General features: G+C 53.7%; 1 protein-coding gene and 1 long non-coding RNA gene across 2 annotated transcripts; one reads left to right on the top strand and one right to left on the bottom strand.

The window, feature by feature from the left end:
- Nucleotides 1–10,747: 10,747 nt before the first annotated feature.
- Nucleotides 10,748–12,047, bottom strand: LOC103648068 (uncharacterized). The gene is made up of 2 exons (XR_563220.3): nt 11,415–12,047; nt 10,748–11,276 (listed from the first exon to the last, which is right to left on the bottom strand). It is a non-coding gene; the product is annotated as an uncharacterized lncRNA (long non-coding RNA).
- Nucleotides 12,048–13,592: 1,545 nt separating this feature from the next.
- Nucleotides 13,593–17,392, top strand: LOC103648069 (probable serine/threonine-protein kinase DDB_G0271682). The gene is made up of 2 exons (XM_008672570.3): nt 13,593–14,288; nt 15,032–17,392. Exon 2 carries the CDS (start codon nt 15,123–15,125, stop codon nt 17,211–17,213), a length of 2,091 nt encoding a protein of 696 aa, XP_008670792.1. The 5' UTR covers nt 13,593–14,288; nt 15,032–15,122; the 3' UTR covers nt 17,214–17,392.
- The last annotated feature ends 1,893 nt before the right edge of the window (nt 17,393–19,285 follow it).

The following is a 19,285-nucleotide window of genomic DNA, read 5'->3' as shown; positions in this document are numbered from 1 at the left end:
GAGGGGCCAACGTGTTTGACAAGATGCTCAAGGAGTCATGCCCCTATCACAGGGGTCCTGTCAAGCACACCCTTGAAGAGTGCGACATGCTCCAGCGTTACTTCAATAAGGCTGGACCCTCGGCGGAGGGTGGCAAGGACCAAGGCAACAACAAGAAAGGAGGCGACAGGGAAGAAGAGTTCCCGGAGGTCCACGACTGCTTCGTGATCTACGGTGGGCAAGTGGCGAATGCCTCGGCTCGGCACCGCAAGCAAGAACGTCGGGAGGTCTGCTCAGTGAGGGTAGCGACACCAGTCTACCTAGACTGGTCCGACAAGCCCATCACCTTCGACCATGACGACCACCCCAACTACGTACCGAGCCCAGGAAGGTACTCTCTTGTCATCGACCCTGCCATCGGCAACGCAAGGATCTCCAAGGTCCTCATGGACGGAGGCAGCAGCCTCAACATCATCTACGCCGAGACCCTAGAGCTCTTGGGGGTTGATCGGTCCATGATCCGGGCCGGTGCAGCACCCTTTCACGGGATTGTCCCAGGCAAGCGTGTCCTGCCCCTTGGGCAACTTGACTTGCCCGTCTACTTCGAAACTCCCTCCAACTTCCTAAAGGAAACCCTCACTTTCAAAGTAGTCAGGTTCCGAGGGACCTATCACGCGGTGTTGGGAAGACCGTGCTACGCCAAGTTCATGGTCGTCCCCAACTACACGTACCTCAAGCTCAAGATGCTAGGCCCTAAGGGAACCATCACCGTCGGATCCACATACCGCCACGCTTATGAGTGCAACGTGGAATGTGTGGAGTACGCCGAAGCCATCGCCAAATCCGAAGCCCTCGTCGCCGACCTGGATTGCCTCTCCAAAGAGGCGCCCGACGCGAAGTGGCACGCCGGCAACTTCGAACCAGCCGAGGCGGTTAAATCTGTCTCTCTCGACCCCAGCAACGACGCCAACAAGAAAGTCAGGATCGGCTCCGAGCTCGACCCCAAATAGGAAGCAGTGCTCGTCGACTTTCTCCGCACAAACGCTGAAATCTTTGTGTGGAGTCCCTCGGACATGCCAGGCATACCGAGGGATGTCGCCGAGCACTCACTGGACATCCGAGCCGGAGCCCGACCCGTGAAACAGCACCTACGCCGTTTTGATGAAGAAAAGCGTAGAGCCATAGGCGAGGAGGTCCATAAGCTAATGGCTACAGGGTTCATCAAAGAGGTATTCCATCCATAATGGTTAGCTAACCTAGTACTTGTAAAGAAAAAAGATGGGAGGTGGAGGATGTGTGTAGACTACACTGGGTTAAATAAAGCATGTCCCAAGGTTCCCTACCCTCTGCCTCACATCGATCAAATTGTGGACTCCACCGCTAGGTGCGAAACCCTGTCTTTCCTCGATGCCTATTCAGGCTATCACCAAATCAACATGAAAGAATCCGACCAGCTCGCGACTTCTTTTATCACACCTTTTGGCATGTATTGTTATACTACTATGCCATTTGGTTTGAGGAATGCAGGCGCAACATACCAAAGGTGCATGAACCATGTGTTCGGAGAGCACATCGACAGAACGGTCGAGGCTTACGTTGATGACATCGTTGTCAAAACAAGGAAAGCCTCCGACCTCCTCTCTGACCTTGAGGTGACATTCAGGTGCCTAAAAGCAAAGAGCATAAAACTCAATCCTGAGAAGTGTGTCTTCGGAGTCCCTCGAGGCATGCTCCTAGGGTTCATCGTCTCCGAACGAGGCATCGAGGCCAACCCGGAGAAAATTGCGGCCATCACCAACATGGGACCCATCAAAGATTTAAAGGGAGTACAAAGGGTCATGGGATGCCTTGCAGCTCTGAGCCGCTTCATCTCGCACCTCGGCAAGAAAGGATTGCCCTTGTACCACCTCTTAAGGAAGGCCGAGTGCTTCACTTGGACTCTCGAGGCCGAAGAAGCCCTCGGAAACTTAAAGGCACTCCTTACTAATGCGCCCATCTTGGTGCCCTCCGCTGCGGGAGAAGCCCTCTTGATTTACGTAGCCACAACCACTCAGGTGGTCAGCGCTGCGGTTGTAGTCGAGAGACGAGAAGAAGGGCATGCACTGCTCATCCAGAGGCCAGTCTACTTCATCAGCAAAGTGCTATCCGAGACCAAAATCCGCTACCCGCAAATCCAGAAGCTATCGTACGCAGTGATTCTAACACGACGAAAGCTGCGACACTACTTTGAGTCTCATCCGGTGACTGTGGTGTCATCCTTCCCCCTGGGGGAGATCATCCAGTGCCGAGAGGCTTCGTGTAGGATAGCAAAGTGGGCAGTGGAACTCATGGGGGAAACACTTTCATTTGCCCCTCAGAAGGCCATAAAATCCCAAGTCTTGGCCGGCTTCCTGGCTGAATGGACCGACACCTAGTTGCCAACGGCTCCAATCCAGGCCAAACTCTGGACCATGTACTTTGATGGGTCGTTGATGAAAACCAGAGCAGGCACGGGCTTGCTCTTCATCTCACCCCTCGAAGAACATGTGTGTTATGTAATACGCCTCCATTTTCCGGCATCAAACAACGTAGCCGAATACGAGGCCTTGGTGAATGGGTTACGCATCGCCATTGAGCTAGGGGTTTGGCGCCTCGACGCTTGTGGTGACTCGCAGCTCGTTATTGACCAAGTCATGAAGAACTCTCACTGCCGCGACCAAAAAATGGAGGCCTACTGTGAGGAAGTTCGGCGCTTGGAAGATAAGTTCTATGGGCTGGAACTCAACCATGTTGCTCGACGGTACAATGAGACTGCAGATGAGCTGGCTAAGATAGCCTCGGGACGAACAACGGTTCCCCCGAATGTCTTCTTTAGGGACATATATCAACCATCCGTCAAACTCAACGACGCACCGAACCCGAGGAGACCTCGGCCCAGCCCGAGGTAGCGTCGGCCACCGAGGGTGAGGCCCTGCGCGTCGAGATAGAGCAGAATGGGGTCACACCAAACATAAACTGGCAGACCCCGTATCTGGAATATCTCCTCCGGGGAGAGCTGCCCCTCGACAAGGCCGAAGCTCGGCGACTGGCTCAGCGCGCCAAGTCATTCGTTTTACTGGGTGATGAAAAGGAGTTGTACCACCACAGCCCCTCAGGCATTCTCCAACGATGCATATCTGTCGCCCAAGGACAAGAGCTGTTACAAGAAATACACTTGGGGGCTTGCGGTCACCATGCAGCACCTCGGACCCTCGTAGGAAACGCTTTCCGACAAGGTTTCTACTGGCCGACCGCAGTGGCCGACGCCACTAGGATTGTACGCTCCTGCCAAGGGTGTCAATTCTACGCGAGACAAACACACCTGCCTGCTCAGGCTCTACAAACAATACCTATCACTTGGTCGTTTGCTGTGTGGGGTCTGGACCTTGTCGGTCCCTTGCAGAAGGCACCCGGGGGCTTCACGCACCTGCTGGTCGCCATCGACAAATTCTCCATGTGGATCAAAGTCCGACCCTTAACAAGCATCAGGTCCGAGCAGGCGGTGGCGTTCTTTACGAATATCATCCACCGCTTTGGGATCCCAAACTCTATCATCACCGACAACGACACGTAGTTCACTGGGAAAAAGTTCCTAGACTTCTGCGAAGACCACCACATCCGTGTGGACTGGGCCGCCGTAGCTCACCCAATGACAAACGGGCAGGTGAAGCGCGCCAATGGCATGATTTTGCAGGGGCTAAAACCAAGGATCTACAACGACCTCAACAAGTTTGGCAAGCGGTGGATAAAATAGCTACCCTCGGTGGTTTGGAGTCTGAGGACGACGCCGAGCCGGGCCACGGGTTTCTCGCCGTTTTTCCTAGTCTATGGGGCCGAGGCCATCCTACCCACGGACTTAGAATACGGCTCCCCGAGGACAAAGGCATACGACAACCAAAACAACCAGACCAGCCGAGAGGATTCATTGGACCAGCTAGAAGAGGCTCGGGACGTAGCCATGCTACACTCAGCGCGGTATCAGCAGTCTCTGCGACGCTACCACGCCCGAAGGATTCGGCCCCGAGGCTTCCAGGTGGGAGATTTGGTGCTTCGGCTACTACAAGATGCCCGAGGGCGCCACAAGCTTACTCCTCCCTGGGAAGGGCCGTTCATCATCGCCAAAATTTTGAAGCCCAGGACATACAAGCTGGCCAACGACCAAGGCGAGGTCTACAACAACGCTTGGAACTTCGAACAACTACGTCGCTTTTACCCTTAAAATGTTTCAAGTCGTTCATGTACCTCGGTCCCTTTACATGTACAAATAAAAAGTCTAGCTGTCAAGGGAGGATCGACCTTGCCTCAGCAAAAACCGACCCTCCCTCGGGGGCTAGAAGGGGGGAACCCCCTTCGCGTCAAAATTTTCCTCGGAAAAGTTTTCTACCAAAAACAACTTTCGTGCCTTTCGACTATATCGATAACAGAATCCTAAAAACGAGCGAGAGAGACCTTGAATGGCAAGGTTGATCGAGCCGAGGGACTCCTACGCCTCTGGGATACGGATACCTCACTCATCACCTTCCGCGAAAGGTAGCTCACACTCGGATAAGTGATTCTGCTACCGAACAAGTCCTAACGCTCGGGTAGAAAATGACTTTCGTGCCTTTCGACTATATCGATAGCGGAATCCTAAAAAACGACAAGAGAGACCTTGAACGGCAAGGCCGACCGAGCCGAGGGACTCCTACGCCTCCGGGATACGGATACCTCACTCATCACCTTCCACGAAAAGTAGCTCACGCTCGGATAAGTGTTTCTGCTACCGAACAAGTCCTAACGCTCGAAACAAGAGGAAAGAAAACACAGCTTTATACTCTAACACTGAAAATGTTTAGGCTTCGGTGGCCGCAAGAAACATACACATACTTAGAATGAACTGTTCCCCACAGGCTCTGGTGTCGGCAGGGGTAGGAGCAGCACCCTCGGCGTCGCTCCTACCCACGGTGGAATCTGGCCCGGCCTCGGACGGTGACACAGGCGGAAGGATCTCCACCTCAAAAAAGGAAGCCAACGCCGCGCCTGGGCCCTCGGCAGCTGCCTCAAGCCTTTGGACCTCGGCCAGGGCGACCTCCGCTTCGTCGGGTAAGTAGTAGCCCTCGCTGACCCGCTCCAGATCCACGTCGTAGTGGGAAGCGAGGACAGCGAAGGCCCGCCTAACGTCGTGGTGCAGCGCCCCGCGGAGTCTGCTACGCACGTGGCCTCCCAAGGCCCGCAGGAGACTCTGGGGGGAGCTGCCCGAGGGGGCGTCGTCGAGGCCAAAGGTTCGGTAGAAGGCCGAGATGGCCTTAGATATGGCCATGCGGTCGGCCTCTTTCTGCTCGGCCGCCTGGGCAAGCTCCTTGCAGTTCTTGACGGACTCGTCGAGAGCCGCCTCGAACCCTGAAGACAACCGGGCGATGTTCTTCAGACACGAGGAAAAGGATGAAGCTAAACCAAAGTCACAAAGCAGGCCAAACATACCTTCGTCCCGGACACGCTGCTGCGAGGCCATGGCTTGGGCGGACCAGGCAGACTCGACGGCCACGGCCAGGCCCTCCGCAAGGGTCTCAGCCGGAGCGGTCGCCTCGGCTAGCCGCTCCGTAACCTCAGCCAGCTGTCCCCTAAAGGCCTCAGCCCAGCTCATGGCCTCGGCAGTTTGGCTCCGGAATTGGTTCCACTCGCTGGTGACCTGGTCGAGCTCCTGTTGCCGCTGCTGCATCTCCCCGGCCTGGGAGGCCACCTGCTCTCGTGCCGACAAAGCCTCCGTTCGTGCTGACACCGCCTCTGTCCGCGCCGCCGCCGCCTCTGACTTCAGCTCATCACAGAGCAGCCGAAGGTCCGCCACCTCGGCGCTCCGTTGGGCGAGGCGCTCATTAGCCTCAGAAAGCGCGGCCCACTGGGACCGCAGCGACTCCCAAACGTCGCTCTCGTGATGGATGAATAGCGACTTGGCGGTGCTCATGTCCGCGAGCTCCTGAGGGAGAAAAATGGGATATCACAAAGAATGCCCTGATCACGCGAGGCGTACGTCTAAATCCTTACCTAGAAGACCCTGGGAACGTCCCTAGAAAGGATTTCCATGGTCGTCTGAAGTGACCTCATCGCCGCCTCGGTATATTCACGGAAATTACCCCGAAGCTGCTCCTCCAACTCATCGTTAAGGGAAAGGAGGGGCTTCGAGGTGTCGCGGCTCCAGAACAGGAGCGGCTGCCCACACCACTCATTAGGACTGAGCTGCGTGGGGATAAGGCTGTTGCTCCCCAAGATGGGCCACGGTTCTGCGCGCCCCGCGACCGAGGCGCCAGGTCCCCCTGCAGTCGATGCATCAGGTGCCGCCGCAGTCGACGTATCGGGCCTCTCCTCGGCCAAGGTGACAAGCCTCCGCTCACCGACCTCGGCAACAACGGTCATCCCCTCCTCATGGTCGAAAATGGGGAGATCGGGGATGACCGAGGGCAGAGGCACCTCAGCCATCTCAATATCGGCGGTGGCGGGCGGCTCCGCGGATGAATCAGCAGCGGCCCCGGCAGGAATCGATGTCGGCGCCGGCAACAACACAGGCAGACTCGGGGCCGCTGCCGCGTCAACGACCTCCCCCGGCATGATGGCCGCCCCAACAGGGGGCTCGACCTGGGAGGCTTGCCCCATGACAGCCCGTGCCGCTTGGGCCCCTCACCGGAGGGCGCCTTGCGCGGAGGCCAACCAACCAGCGTGGCGCGCTGCAACTCCGGCTGCAGAGGCCGACCCCGTCTTAAGCGCTTTCGCGGGAGCCAGTCCAGCCGAGCCCTGCCTCCGCTTGCTGAAAGGGAGAAGGGGCAAATTCAAGACACACAGCGAAATAACTGAAACAGAGGTACCCTCAGATACTCACCCGCTCCGGGGCAAAGCCAATCGTGCCTGCGGGGATACCCCTCGGGCCCCGGTATCTGCGGGCACTGCCGAGGGTTGCCTCGCAGCCTGCTTCGACGCCGCTTCCACCTCGGATGCCCTAGGTGCCGAGGGGGCAGCCTACCCAGGCAACGTCACGATAGTCAAGGGACCAATATCCCGTACGGCCGGCATGAGCACCTGCTCTTGGGGGGCATGCGGTTCGGCCTGCCCCCCGGAGTCACCCCAATTATCTCGGCCAAGGGGTCAAGTACCCCCTCGGCCCGCCTCCGCTCCTCCGACCGGGACCCCGGCATCCCGGCCCCAAACGCTGGTGACGCCAGCCCCCTGGAAGCTGGCTTGACGACCCCTGGTCCAGCCTCGGATCCGAACTGAGGCCGAGCCGAGCTGCCATGTCATCGTCTTCGTCATCATCATCGTCATCATCATCGTCGTCGTCAGGCGTGTCCGGCGACGGCTCCAATGGGAGCCCATCCCTTGCTTGCCTCCGACGACGCTTCTCCAAGGCTTCCCGAGCTCGCATCCTCTCGTGAGCTCGGGCCTTTTTCGCGTCCTTCCTCTCCTTCTCCTTCTCTGCAGCGAGCCTACGCGCGGTTCGGCCCGCCGCATCCTCCGGGACCGGTGGCCGGGAGAGATTGAAACCACTCAACCCCTGGGGACAAACGAAAATCCCAATAGTAAGAACTAAAAGACGTAAGAAACACAGCACAAAACAGAAGGAGGGTCGAGCACTTACCAGGGACACATACCCATGGTTAGGACGCATCGGGGGTTGGCTAAGGACACCAGCGTCCAACCTCCCTACCGTGCCCGCTACCTATCTGAGGAGGTCGTCGGCGGTGAGGGGGGTCAAGGACATCCGTGAACCCTCCAAATCAACCCCCGGCTTCATCTCCGAGAGCTGCAACCGCCGCTCTGCCAATGAGAGCACCCTCCGGTGGTGGATAGCGGCGACGACCCCCACAGCGGTAAGGCCCTCGACTTGTAACTTCAGCAGGGCACGGAGAATGGGCTGGAGCTTCTCCTGGTTCTCGCGTGTGGCCCCCCAGCGCCAATTATCACCGGCGACGGTCACCACTCGTTGAGAAAACGGTGGAAGCATCCCGTCGTCGTTCCGGAGATAAAACCACCGGTTCTGCCACCCCTTGTTCGAAGATACAAGGGAGGCGGGGATGTACTGCTGTGCGCGCCCCGACCTCAGCTGGAGGTTGCAGCCGCCAGCCCGCACTGCCATACGGACCTTCTTCACGTCCGTTGACGCGGCAAAGAACTCCGCGGAGAAGAGATGGGTCCACAGGTCCTAGTGGAGGTCAATCCCCAGAAACCCCTTGCAAACCACCATGAAAATAGCCGCCTGCGCGATGGAGTTGGAGTTGAAGTTGTGAAGCTCCACCCTGTAGTAATGCGGGAGCGCCCGCATGAAGCGGCTCGCCGGCATCGCAAACCCCCGCTCATGGAAGGGGGTGAAACTGACCACGTATCCCGGCGGCGGAGTCGGTTCGGCCTCGCTCCCGGGGGCCAACCACTCAGGCTGTGGCCCGCCGGAGAGAAGACAGAGCAAACCCTCGGTAACAAGGGTCTGCATTTCCTCCGCAGTGACGGTGGAGAAAGGCCACGGGTCGTGCGGCAGAATGACGGTCGCCTTGTCAGCCATCGCCGGGCTAAAGCGGTGGAAGCGGAGGGGATGAGGTGTGCAGTTTTCTCTTCTCTGTCTACTTTCTTAGGTCGCGAAGACAAAAGCAGAAGACAAGTGCAAATGGCAGGGTAAAGAACCACTGCCGGCCCCTCTCCCGGGTATAAAGGCCCGGGCGAAATCCACCCAAAACTTTGCCCGAACCCTTCGTGAATTTCAAACTCGAAGGCAAAACGGTTTTTCCATTCCTCGAACGGCTCGCGCACGCGCAACAGATACCCCACGAGTCGCCCGTCCCGTCGCATTAACTCCCGGGTCCGAAACATGTCTCTTCTGGCAGGCGGACGGGCGCTGTTTCGCCTCCGTCATGATGACTGCCTCAAAAAAGGTGTGCCACACTGTTTCGAAATATCTCCTTTCTTCCTTTCCTTTCTCTTTCTCTCTCTCCGCAGGGATCGGGAAACAGGACATTTCGAAGGAGTCCTTCGCAGCGAAGGCAACAGGCCTCGAGCCCTCCTACTGATCAGGGGTTCGAAGGTTGCGCCCCGCGGGGTTCGGTGACCGCCCCAGAGCACCTAGGCTCCGAGCCCTTTACTGATTAGGGGTTCGAAGGCTAGCCCCTCGAAGGGATTCGACAGCCGCCCCAGAACATGTAGAGTCAGGGATGACCCTGGGTACGTTCGTTACATGACCAAGGCTCGGGCTACGCTCCCGAGGTATCCTAAGACATTTCCGAGACCAGCGGGAACAATTTGTAATGGAATCCCACCGAAGGGAGGCACTGAGCCCTCGGATCCTATCGAATGGGTCCGGGTCCAGCAAATCACCTGCAGGTACTTTTGGAGCGCGCCTCTCGGCCACTAGCCGACCCTTATCGAACAAGGCTCGGGCGTCCACTCGGATTACCCGTTAGCAACTCAATGAAAACACCATGTTCAGCGCCCACCGAGGGTAACATGGCGCGTTCTCCCCCTCCTCCTTGCGGAAAGGCGACGAAGGGGCGTACAATAAAAAGCCGAGATGGTCCTCGATCGTCCTCTCGCTCCGTGCAGAGGCTCGGAGGCCGCTCTCGCACTAGGCCACGACCAAATTGTTGACCACGTCAACAAACCAGCTTAAAAACTCGGAGCCTGGCATGCACCCGGGCTGCGGCCAGGCCGCATGAGGGAACAACAAGGCCAACCGAGGAATCACAAGAAGAATTAAGACCTCAGAGGAGTCAAACCACTCCTTTGAGGCCTCGGGGGCTACACCCGACGGGTGCGCTCGCGCGCACCCATCGGAACAAAACATAACCGAGAAGGGTTGGTCTCCTTACAAAAAATCCAGCATAACCTCCAAGCGAGTGCCTACACTCCCTTTGAGGCTTGGGGGCTACTATCGGGTACCGTAATTAGGGGTACCCCCAATACTTTTAAGCATGGCTGAAAAACATCTTCAAAACATACTGTAAAGGCTGGTAAGCACAGCGCAAAGTTAATGCCACATCTACCAAGGGACGCGATCTCGTCTCACCCGAGCCCGGCCTCGAGCAGGAACAGTGGTCCCAGACGGATTCACGCCTCTCCCGAGGGCCCCCTCAGGCAGCGGGCGCACCCCCGGCTCGTCCGAGGCTAAGCTCGGGCAAACTTTGTCGTATAGCAACCTCGGCCAAATCGCCTTATCGCCGACCGTATCGCATGCGCATTTAATGCAGGGATCACCTGACACCTTATCCTGACATGCGCGCCTCAGTTGGCAAGGTCGAAGTGACCGCAGTCACTTCGCCCCTTTACTGATCGTTCTGACAGGAAAACAACACTATTTACCCCGTTCCGACTACTGTGCCAACCACCAGGGTAAGACTACCAACAGTGAGTCACGGCCTCTCCCGAGTTCAGCCTCGGGCGCAACAGGGAGCTCCGCCTCGCCCGACCCCAGGCCTCGGCCTCAGCCTCGGCATCGGGAGAAGGTCTCCGCCTTTCCCGACCCCAGGCCTCGGCCTCGGGAGGAGGTCTCCGCCTCGCCCGACCCCAGGCCTTGGCCTCAGCCTCGGCCTTGGGAGGTAGAGCTGGGCGTTCGGGTTTACCCGGTATTTCGGGTCGGGTTTTTTGGGTTTTTTATATTTCGGGTTTTAAACATCTAAACCCGAACTCGTACCCGTAATGTCGGGTACCCGTAATTTTGGGTACCCGTAATTTCGGGTACGGGTTTGGGTAATACCAAAATACCCATAGTCAATATTTCAGTGAAACAATAATAGAGAGAATATAGACTATAGAGTACACAGACACAGTACACATTATTTAAAAATTAAAACAGTGAAACAATATTCCAGTCACAGATTATTTAAAAATTAAAACAGTGAAATAGTGCACAACAGCTGAACGGCATCAGGCTTCAGACATCAGCCATCAGGCGTCTGCACTAGCTTAGGCTTCACCGCACGTCCGCACTAGCTCAGGCTTCACCGCTTCAGTCCATAGCTGAACGCCTGAACGGCATCATGCGGCATGCGCATTGCGCAGTGGCAGACTGGCAGTGTGGCACAGGCACTAGCTCAGGCACAAGGCGCACAACGGCACAAGTGCACAATGGCACAAGCACAACAGTCAATAGAGAACAGACAACAGGTGGTCAGGTCTAAGCACCGCACAACAGAACAGACAACATCAATTCAATCCATAGTACCTATCTCCATGTCTAAGCACCGCACAACACCAATTCAGACAACACTAAGCACTAAGCAGTAAGCACCGCACAGGACCACTCTCCAATCTCCATGTCTCCATACTAGTACCTGTTCAACAGCAAAAGGCAGACAACACCAATTCAGTCCAGAGATTTCAGCATAGGATTTCAATTAGGAACAACACCAATTTCAGTCCAGAGATTTGAGCAAATTAGCGCAGAACAAAAAGGCCAGGTGATTTCATACCAGATTATCAGCATGAAGCCAAGCCATGAACTGGCGCAGTGGCTTGCCGACGACGACTTGGCTGCTGGAGCGTTAGGCGCTGGCCGAGGGGCGAGGGCGCTGGCCGCCTGATGCTGTCAAGCTGGCCAGCTGGGCGGTGCGCGCTGCCGCTGGCCGAGGGCGCTGGCCGGCTGGCCGCCTAATGGCTGTACGCCTGTACCGCTGGACGCTGGTCGCTGGCCACCTGACGCGGTGATGGCTGGTCGCCTGTCGCCGGCGACCGTCGTGCTGGGCTGCTGGCTTGCTGCCTTGCCTTGCCTGGTGCCGACTGCCGAGTGCTGAGTGCTGACCTCGGAGCGAGAGCGACAGCGTCGGAGCCTTCAGTCTTGCAGCCAGCAGCCGTCACCTCCAGTCCTCCAGGGAGCTAGCCAGCTAGGGTTTGCCGTTTGTGGCGTCTCACGGTCTCAGCTCTCAGGGTCTGGCCGTGGAGCGTGGACGACTGGCCGACTGGGAATTGGGATGGGAGTCTGCGTCTAGCTCTGGGCCTCTGGCCGTCTGGGGCTGGGCCGCTGGGACTGGGAGCTTGGGCGCTCTGGCGCGCAGCGCGCTGCTGCTTGGGCCTTGGGCCACTATCCGCGAGACCGTGAGTCCGTGACCGTGAGGACTGAGGGGCGATGGCGCGCTGCCAGCAGACTTCGGGTAGTATGGGTACTTCGGGTACCGTAGCATAATACCCGATTAGGCCCGAATTTAATTCGGGTATTTAGTTTTGTTACCCGCAAATGCTATTCGGGTAACGGGTATTGGGCTATACGGGTACGGGTTCGGGTATTTCGGGTACAGGGCTTCGGGCTCGGGTTTTATGCCCAGTGCTATTGGGAGGAGGTCTCCGCCTCGCCCGACCTCAGCCTCGGCCTCGGGAGGAGTCACAATCTCGCCCGACCTCAGCCTCGGCCTCAGGAGAAGTCACCGCCTCGCCCGACCTCGGCCTCGGACCGACTACTCTACAGGGGATACATCATTACCCTACCTCTAGCTAGCCGCCTCAGGCTACGAAGGAACAAGACCGGTGTCACATCTAGATTACTCCGGCCACAAGTAATGATGGTTCCCCGCATGCATCCATGACGTCGATAGTCCTCAAGCTCTCTATGAAGGCAAAGAAACGTCAGCAGGACCCAGGGCCGCACCGCCAGCTACGCTTCTACAGGGCTCAAGCACTTCTCCACCGGCCACGTTAGCACATAGCAACACCCCCATATGTACAGCTGGGCCTTCCCCTTGTATCTATAAAAGGGGATGCCCAGAACCTTCTCAAGGGAGAGGGAGGGGGACACGGGCGATAAGGACGATGGAGACAGACCCACTCAAACGTCAAACTCCACTCCACAACACTAGACTTCTCAGGAGACCTAGGACTCGTTCCCTCTCTCGCGAAGCTTGTAACCCCTACTGCAAGCACCCCGGTGCAAGATAATATAAGCCTCATTCCTCCTCTTGTGTTCCATCTTGCATCAACCCATCTGGACAGGGGCATGCAACACAAAATTTACTAGTCGGTTCGGTTGAGGGTCCCCCGGGTCCGAAACACCGACAAATGTAGAAAACGGTACGGGTCGGGACAGAATTTTACCCGTCCGTTTTCAACTCTAGATGTGAGGCATTGGCACACGACAAGAGGGAGAGAGAGACGAGAGAGACAACATCGAATATTGTTTTATGTTCGACGCCGCGAGGAAGTCGTCGGACATTATCTTTACTTTCGACAAGCCCTGGAGGTCGTCGGAAATAAAGTGGCGTTCAAAGATTTATGTTTTTTATGGTCTTTTATTTGTTGTCCCACTTTTAGACACTCAAGGCCCAGGGTTCGAGCCCTAGGTGACACACCTTTAACTTTCTCAGAAATAAGGTACACACGTGTGTCTAATGGTATTACGTGTGCCCACCTACTTGAGGTCTATACCTCTTAATCAATTTAGCGTGTGCATTGCACACGTGTATAGTGGTGTCCTTGTACCATATGAAAAAAGATTTATTTACAATTCGGCGTCAACACAATATTGATAAATTTATAGTGGTTTTGTTGCGCCAAACACATTGACGTGGCTAAAAGGTTAAACAAACAAGCGCAGCTATTTTAAAAATAAAAATAAAAAGATTAAAAATAAATAAATCCTCTGTGCTGCTGCAAGAAGGCCGCTTCAGGTTGTCGTCCGTGTTGCAAGAAGCAGGACGTGAAACAGCTCGAGGATTAGGGTTAGAGTTAAAGTGCAGACACTGAAGACACAAATTACCTTTTGCCCAGCCAGCTGCCAGCAGCCATCGCCATCTCTCTTTTGCCGAAGAGAGAAAAATCCCTTGGTTCACCTAGGGCGAGGCTGGAATCTGGAAGGCGACGCGATCCGTTGTCGCTCTCGAAATAATTTTCAGGAACCATGAATACGGAACCCATTGGTGACGGCGACGGAGAAGGCGAAGGCTCTCCGGCGATGACCGCGACAGATACAGAGGACGTCGGTGTTTACTCATAAATAACACGAAGACTAGATGGACTCAGCTAATTAATTCTGTTTATCCGTCGCATCTAGTACTACTTTTCAAAGTCCAGCGCCGCGGTCAACGCAGCCCCGACGCCAGCTGCCTGCGGAGCTTTCAAGTTTCATATATTGTTTTGTTTCCGAATGCCGAGTCTTTGTGCAGACTGCAGAGTGCCAGAGGTACAGGCCGCAGGTTGAGGAGGGAGGAGGCAAGGCGAAGCTGCTCGCCGTCGGCGCCACGTCCCGGGCGGCGGCGAAGTTTCGTGGTGGAATCAGCGGGGCGCCCATCGGCCGGCGAGGCCCCGGCTGCCCGGCCGGCCAGCCAGTCGGAGTCGGGCCGGGTGGTCTCCGTCGCAGGGTACGTTTCCCTATCTGAATCTCTCTGTCTGTCTTCTCCGAGACGCAGGAAACCATTTCGTCGAGATAATTTTAGAGCTTTTATTTGTTTTGTTTTGCCCCAACCGTCAATCTTTGTGCAGAGTGGTGTGATACGTAATGGTAGAGGAGAGTTGTTGAGACGTCCTAGGGATGTTGTGGGTAATTTCTTGAGATTTAGAACTAGGAGGAAACTGAAAGTCGCCAACTTGCCTATGAAGTTTGAGTTCCCAGGTTGCCTATGAATTACATCCATTAGGTGGCTCCATTTTATTTTGTAGGAATGACCAGAGATTTTCCTTCGGAGCAATCCAATCGGCTCAGCTGAGCAAAACCCGCGATTCGAATTCCTACTGAAAACTAACTAGATAACCCTTTTGGATTGTTGGTGTTCTTAAACAAAACGAAGATGAAAGATAGTAGTACATTGCAGCTGGGGTAATAACAAGTGCTGGATAAACCCATGAATTGTCCTCGTTGAATTCCTTTAATTCTCAACAAAATGTTATAGGATTCTACAGAAGCACATAGGTCGAATTTCATTCATGTCTCAAACAAAAGGGCAAATATTTTTCATTACGTTGTGCGCTATGCTAACTGAAATGTTCAGGTCTTGTAGGAAACTAATAGCAAATACAGTACCCTCTGCACATAACAGATGGAAGTTAGATGAATCAACATTTACCTCGTCTTGAAAGTAATGACACTGATTTTTTTTTCTATCAGGCTATCAACTTTAGATCTTGAACATGGGACCCAAATCACTGGCCTGGAGCACAATATGAAGAAAACTAGCTTATGACTGCAGATCTCACCCATGGGTTCAATGAGTCAAAAAATCAAAATTTTCACAGAAGATGAGATCGCAAGTATCACTAGCAATTACAGCACTCTTATCGGAAAAGGTGGTTTCGGAGAAGTCTACAGAGGGGTCCTTGACGCCGACGATGATCTGGTGGCAGTGAAAAGATACATCCGACAGGACTTGCGCGACGAGTTCATGGATGAAGTGAACATCCACAGCGTGATGAACCACAACAACGTGGTGAAACTCATAGGCTACTGCATTGGCGAAAGCACTCTGATGCTGGTGACGGAGTACATCTCCAACGGAAACCTCGACGACATACTCCACAGAAGCGACGCCTCTATCCCTTTGGACGTGAGGCTGGGCATCGCGATAGGGTGTGCAGAGGCGCTGAGCTACATGCATTCGATGGACTCGCAGAGCGACAACCATATTTACCATGGCGACATTAAACCCGCCAACATACTTCTAGACAACAATCTGACGACAAAGGTATCAGATTTTGGACTGTCAAGGTTCCTTTTCAGTGGCACTACCCAGTTCACTACGACCTTGAAAGGAAGCATGGGCTACATGGATCCTGTATACTTTCACGAGGGGTGTCTGTCGCCGAGAAGCGATGTGTATAGCTTCGGTATAGTCCTCTTGGAGCTACTGACTCGGAAGAGGGCAAAGTATGGGGACGTCAACCTGATCCCTACGTTCAACAAAGCCTGTGCCAAGGGGAAAGGGCTGAGGGAGCTGTTTGATGCAGCAATAGCTGAGAAGGACAACGTGAAGATCCTCAAAGAGTCGTGGAAGCTAGCATCCCAGTGCCTGTCACTGAACATCCACACACGTCCTCAGATGAATGAAGTGGCCAAACGCCTTCGGATGCTCAAGAAAGAACTGAAGACCAGTCCGCAGTCCATACTGGCGACACACTCCATGTGGGCCAAACAGTACAGGCAGGCAGGCTCAAGCTCGCCCAGCTTCAAGAAGAAGCTGAGCTTCTTCAAGGGAAACGCTAGCAGCTACTCTAAGGTCATATCTGAACTTGGGGACAATGTAAGGGTTTTTACAAAGGAGGAGATAAATGAAGTCACACATAATTACTCCAATCTTCTCAGTGGAGGTACATCAGCAACCGAGGTTTATAAAGGAACGCTTGAGGACAACACGATGGTGGCGGTGCATAGATTGGTCTACGAGGGCTCTGAGGAGGCGTTCATCAACGGAGGGATGGTCGTGTCCAAGATCGCCCACAGGAACATCGTCAGAGTTCTGGGCTGCTGTCTGGAACCCCAGACCACCGCTTTCCTCTACGAGTACGTCGCTAAAGGAAGCATCCTCGACATCCTGTGTAGCCAGGAGGATTTCCCGCTGGATCTACGCATGAGGATCGCGATCAAGACCGCGGAAGCGTTGCAGTACCTGCATTCGTCGGAAACTGGCGTCACCGGACACGGCAGCGTCTCGGCGTCCACCATACTCCTCGACAACAACCTCGTACCGAAGCTCACCGAGTTCTCGAGGTCATGTACGCTGTTCAAGGAGAGCGAGACTACTTCTGTTGTTGGTGCTGGAGTGATGATCACTGGCAGCCTTCTAGAGAAAGCTCTGAACGACGACCCGTCCCGCTACGGCTCCGTGCTGATGAACCTGGAGAGCGACGTGTACAGGTTCGGCGGCGTCCTGATGGCGCTGGTCAGCAGGGACGGGGACGGGGACGGCGGCCACGACGGCCTCCTCGCCAGGTTCACCAGAGCGTACGAGACGGAAGAGACCGGGAGGGCGTTGTTCGACAGGGACGTCATAACGGCGGAGGAAGACGTCGCCCTGCTCGACGAGCTGGGGAGGCTGGCGCTCAAGTGTAGCGTTCTGGACGCGGACAGGATCGCTGTGAGGCCGACGATGAAGGAGGTGGCGGATGAGCTTCGGACGATGAGGAGGTCTTGGAAGGAGCGTAGCCGTAGCACCGAGGCGCCTGCTGCGTACGTAGACGTAGCTGCTGCAGGTGCGGCGGTGGTGCCGGCGGAGGCAGCAAGGCTGCCGAACCTGATGCGCCACATGTTCGGGTACCGTCGGATCTCCGTTGGTGATCCTATACGCGTGTGCTAAGTAGGATGTACGGGAAAGATCACCGAGGTGTGTAGTACTGTGTAGCGATGTTTGTCTGTCTTCCTGTTTGTTCTTTTTTGTTTTAAATTTATACGATGTATCTGTTTCTAGACTTTGATAGCTTGTTGTGATGCCGGAATTGTACATATATATATTTGCTCCCCTTTCTATTCAGACAACGTTGAGTTGTGAAGTACATAGTCTTTTTATTCCGTGATCTTCACAACGTTGAGTTGTGAGCAGCAGCAGCGATGGCACTGGCACCAAAACACACTCTCCGCCACTGCATCATTTCCTATTGCTCTCTCTCTCTCTCTCTGTCGAGCGATACGAGGGAACTGTGCAGCCTGATGCACACAGTCCAGTCACACGCTGGCCGCAAAACTGTTCTGCTCGCCGTCAGGATTCGATTCACAAACCAAAACCACTGCAGCGACGAGGAGTGCACTTGAATTAATATACCACCAACTCCACGCCAATTAAGCGCTGCTCATCCCATGCAACTCCCAGCCCCAGCCTTTTCAGTTTTCCACCTGGCGATTTGACACCACCCTCCGTCGCATCATTCTCCTCGTTTCCACGCACAACAGCTAAGATACTACTCCTAGGTGGTGTTTGATTCGAAGGTACTAATAATATTTAGGTGTCGTTTGGTTCACATATTTGTAACGTAATGGGTAACTGATAACGTTAAATCATATTTGTTTTAGTCCAACCGTAATAAGATACCACACTAAAATTTGATATCAACCTATTTAAATTTGTTACCGCCAGTAATCGAACGTAAACCATTACCATTTGCGTTACATTTCTTGAACCAAACAACACCTTTGTCTCATTAGCTTAGATGTTTAAATATCGGTTAAAAGTATTATATATAGTTTAGTTGGAAAACTAATTACATAGATAAAAACTAAACAGTAAGGCGAGTCTATCAAATTTAATTAGCCTATTGTTCGCTCGTATGATAATTCAGTAAACATTTGCTAGTAATAGATTAATTAGACTTAATAAATCTATCTCATCATTTAGTTTTCATATATAATTAGTTTTAATATTCGGTGTGACACACACACTATAATTTATTAGTCAGGAAACCGAATAGTCTCGTACGTCGTTTCCAAACTAGTATTGAATGGCGCTATATTATTTATGTCAGTCAAATTTTCTTAGATTTATAAATAGTTTTAAAAAAAATTAAAAAAACTACCAAAACTAGTACAACAAACTAATAAAAACTAGCACGTTTATATCTCACATAGCTTCCAAAATCTAGGTTCTTAGGCTGACTCCAACTCCAATAGCGCTCGTATCCAGTCTAGAGATGACAATAGGTAAATACCTATCGGGTATTACTACCCTATACCTACACCCACGACACAAAAATAACTCATCGGGTCACCCATATACACTGGTGGGTATGAATTTACCTCCATACTCATGCGGGTATGGGTCACCCATCGGGTCACTCGTACCCACAAAAATTAAACATCTATCAAAATATTATATCATACAAATGCCAAGTATATCCATCTAAATATCATTACAAAATTTCTAACATCATTTAACCATCTATTCAACACACTAAAGGTAATTGGATAAAGTAGTAAAAGTAGGATAGTACTACATAGCACATTACATGTTCCATTACATGATCATTAAATTGTCGTTAAGCCTTATATGACAGTATGACCTAAAAGATTGTTAAATAGTAAAAAAGATGGATGACTAAAGTCCAAGTTCATGCTTGGGCTAAGTTTATATTGGGTAATTTATACCCACGGGTTAACGGGTATGGGTGAAGGCGGAACGTTCTAATACCTGTTTACCCATTGGGTGAAGATTTTTGCCCAATAACAAACACACGGATAGAATATTTAACCCACATACGTACCCTAATGGAGTAAATACCCATCGAGTATCGGGTCGCGGGTACCCATTGCCATCTCTAATCCAGTCTCGGACGCGGGTGATATGCAACACCGTACCAGACAACTGTAGAAGCGTGCAGCAGATATCGAACGCGAGCACATAAAAGAGGAGAGAGCAGATTCCAGCGCGGACAGCTGAGA

This window comes from Zea mays, chromosome 2 (genome assembly GCF_902167145.1).
Source record: "Zea mays cultivar B73 chromosome 2, Zm-B73-REFERENCE-NAM-5.0, whole genome shotgun sequence".
NCBI classification, from domain to species: domain Eukaryota; kingdom Viridiplantae; phylum Streptophyta; class Magnoliopsida; order Poales; family Poaceae; genus Zea; species Zea mays.
Note: the sequence above shows the minus strand (reverse complement) of the source record. Positions and strands in the feature narration are given on the sequence as shown.

Coding starts and splice junctions, on each gene's coding strand:
- LOC103648069 (XM_008672570.3), top strand. CDS start 15,123: ATGGGTTCAATGAGTCAAAAAATCAAAATTTTCACAGAAGATGAGATC.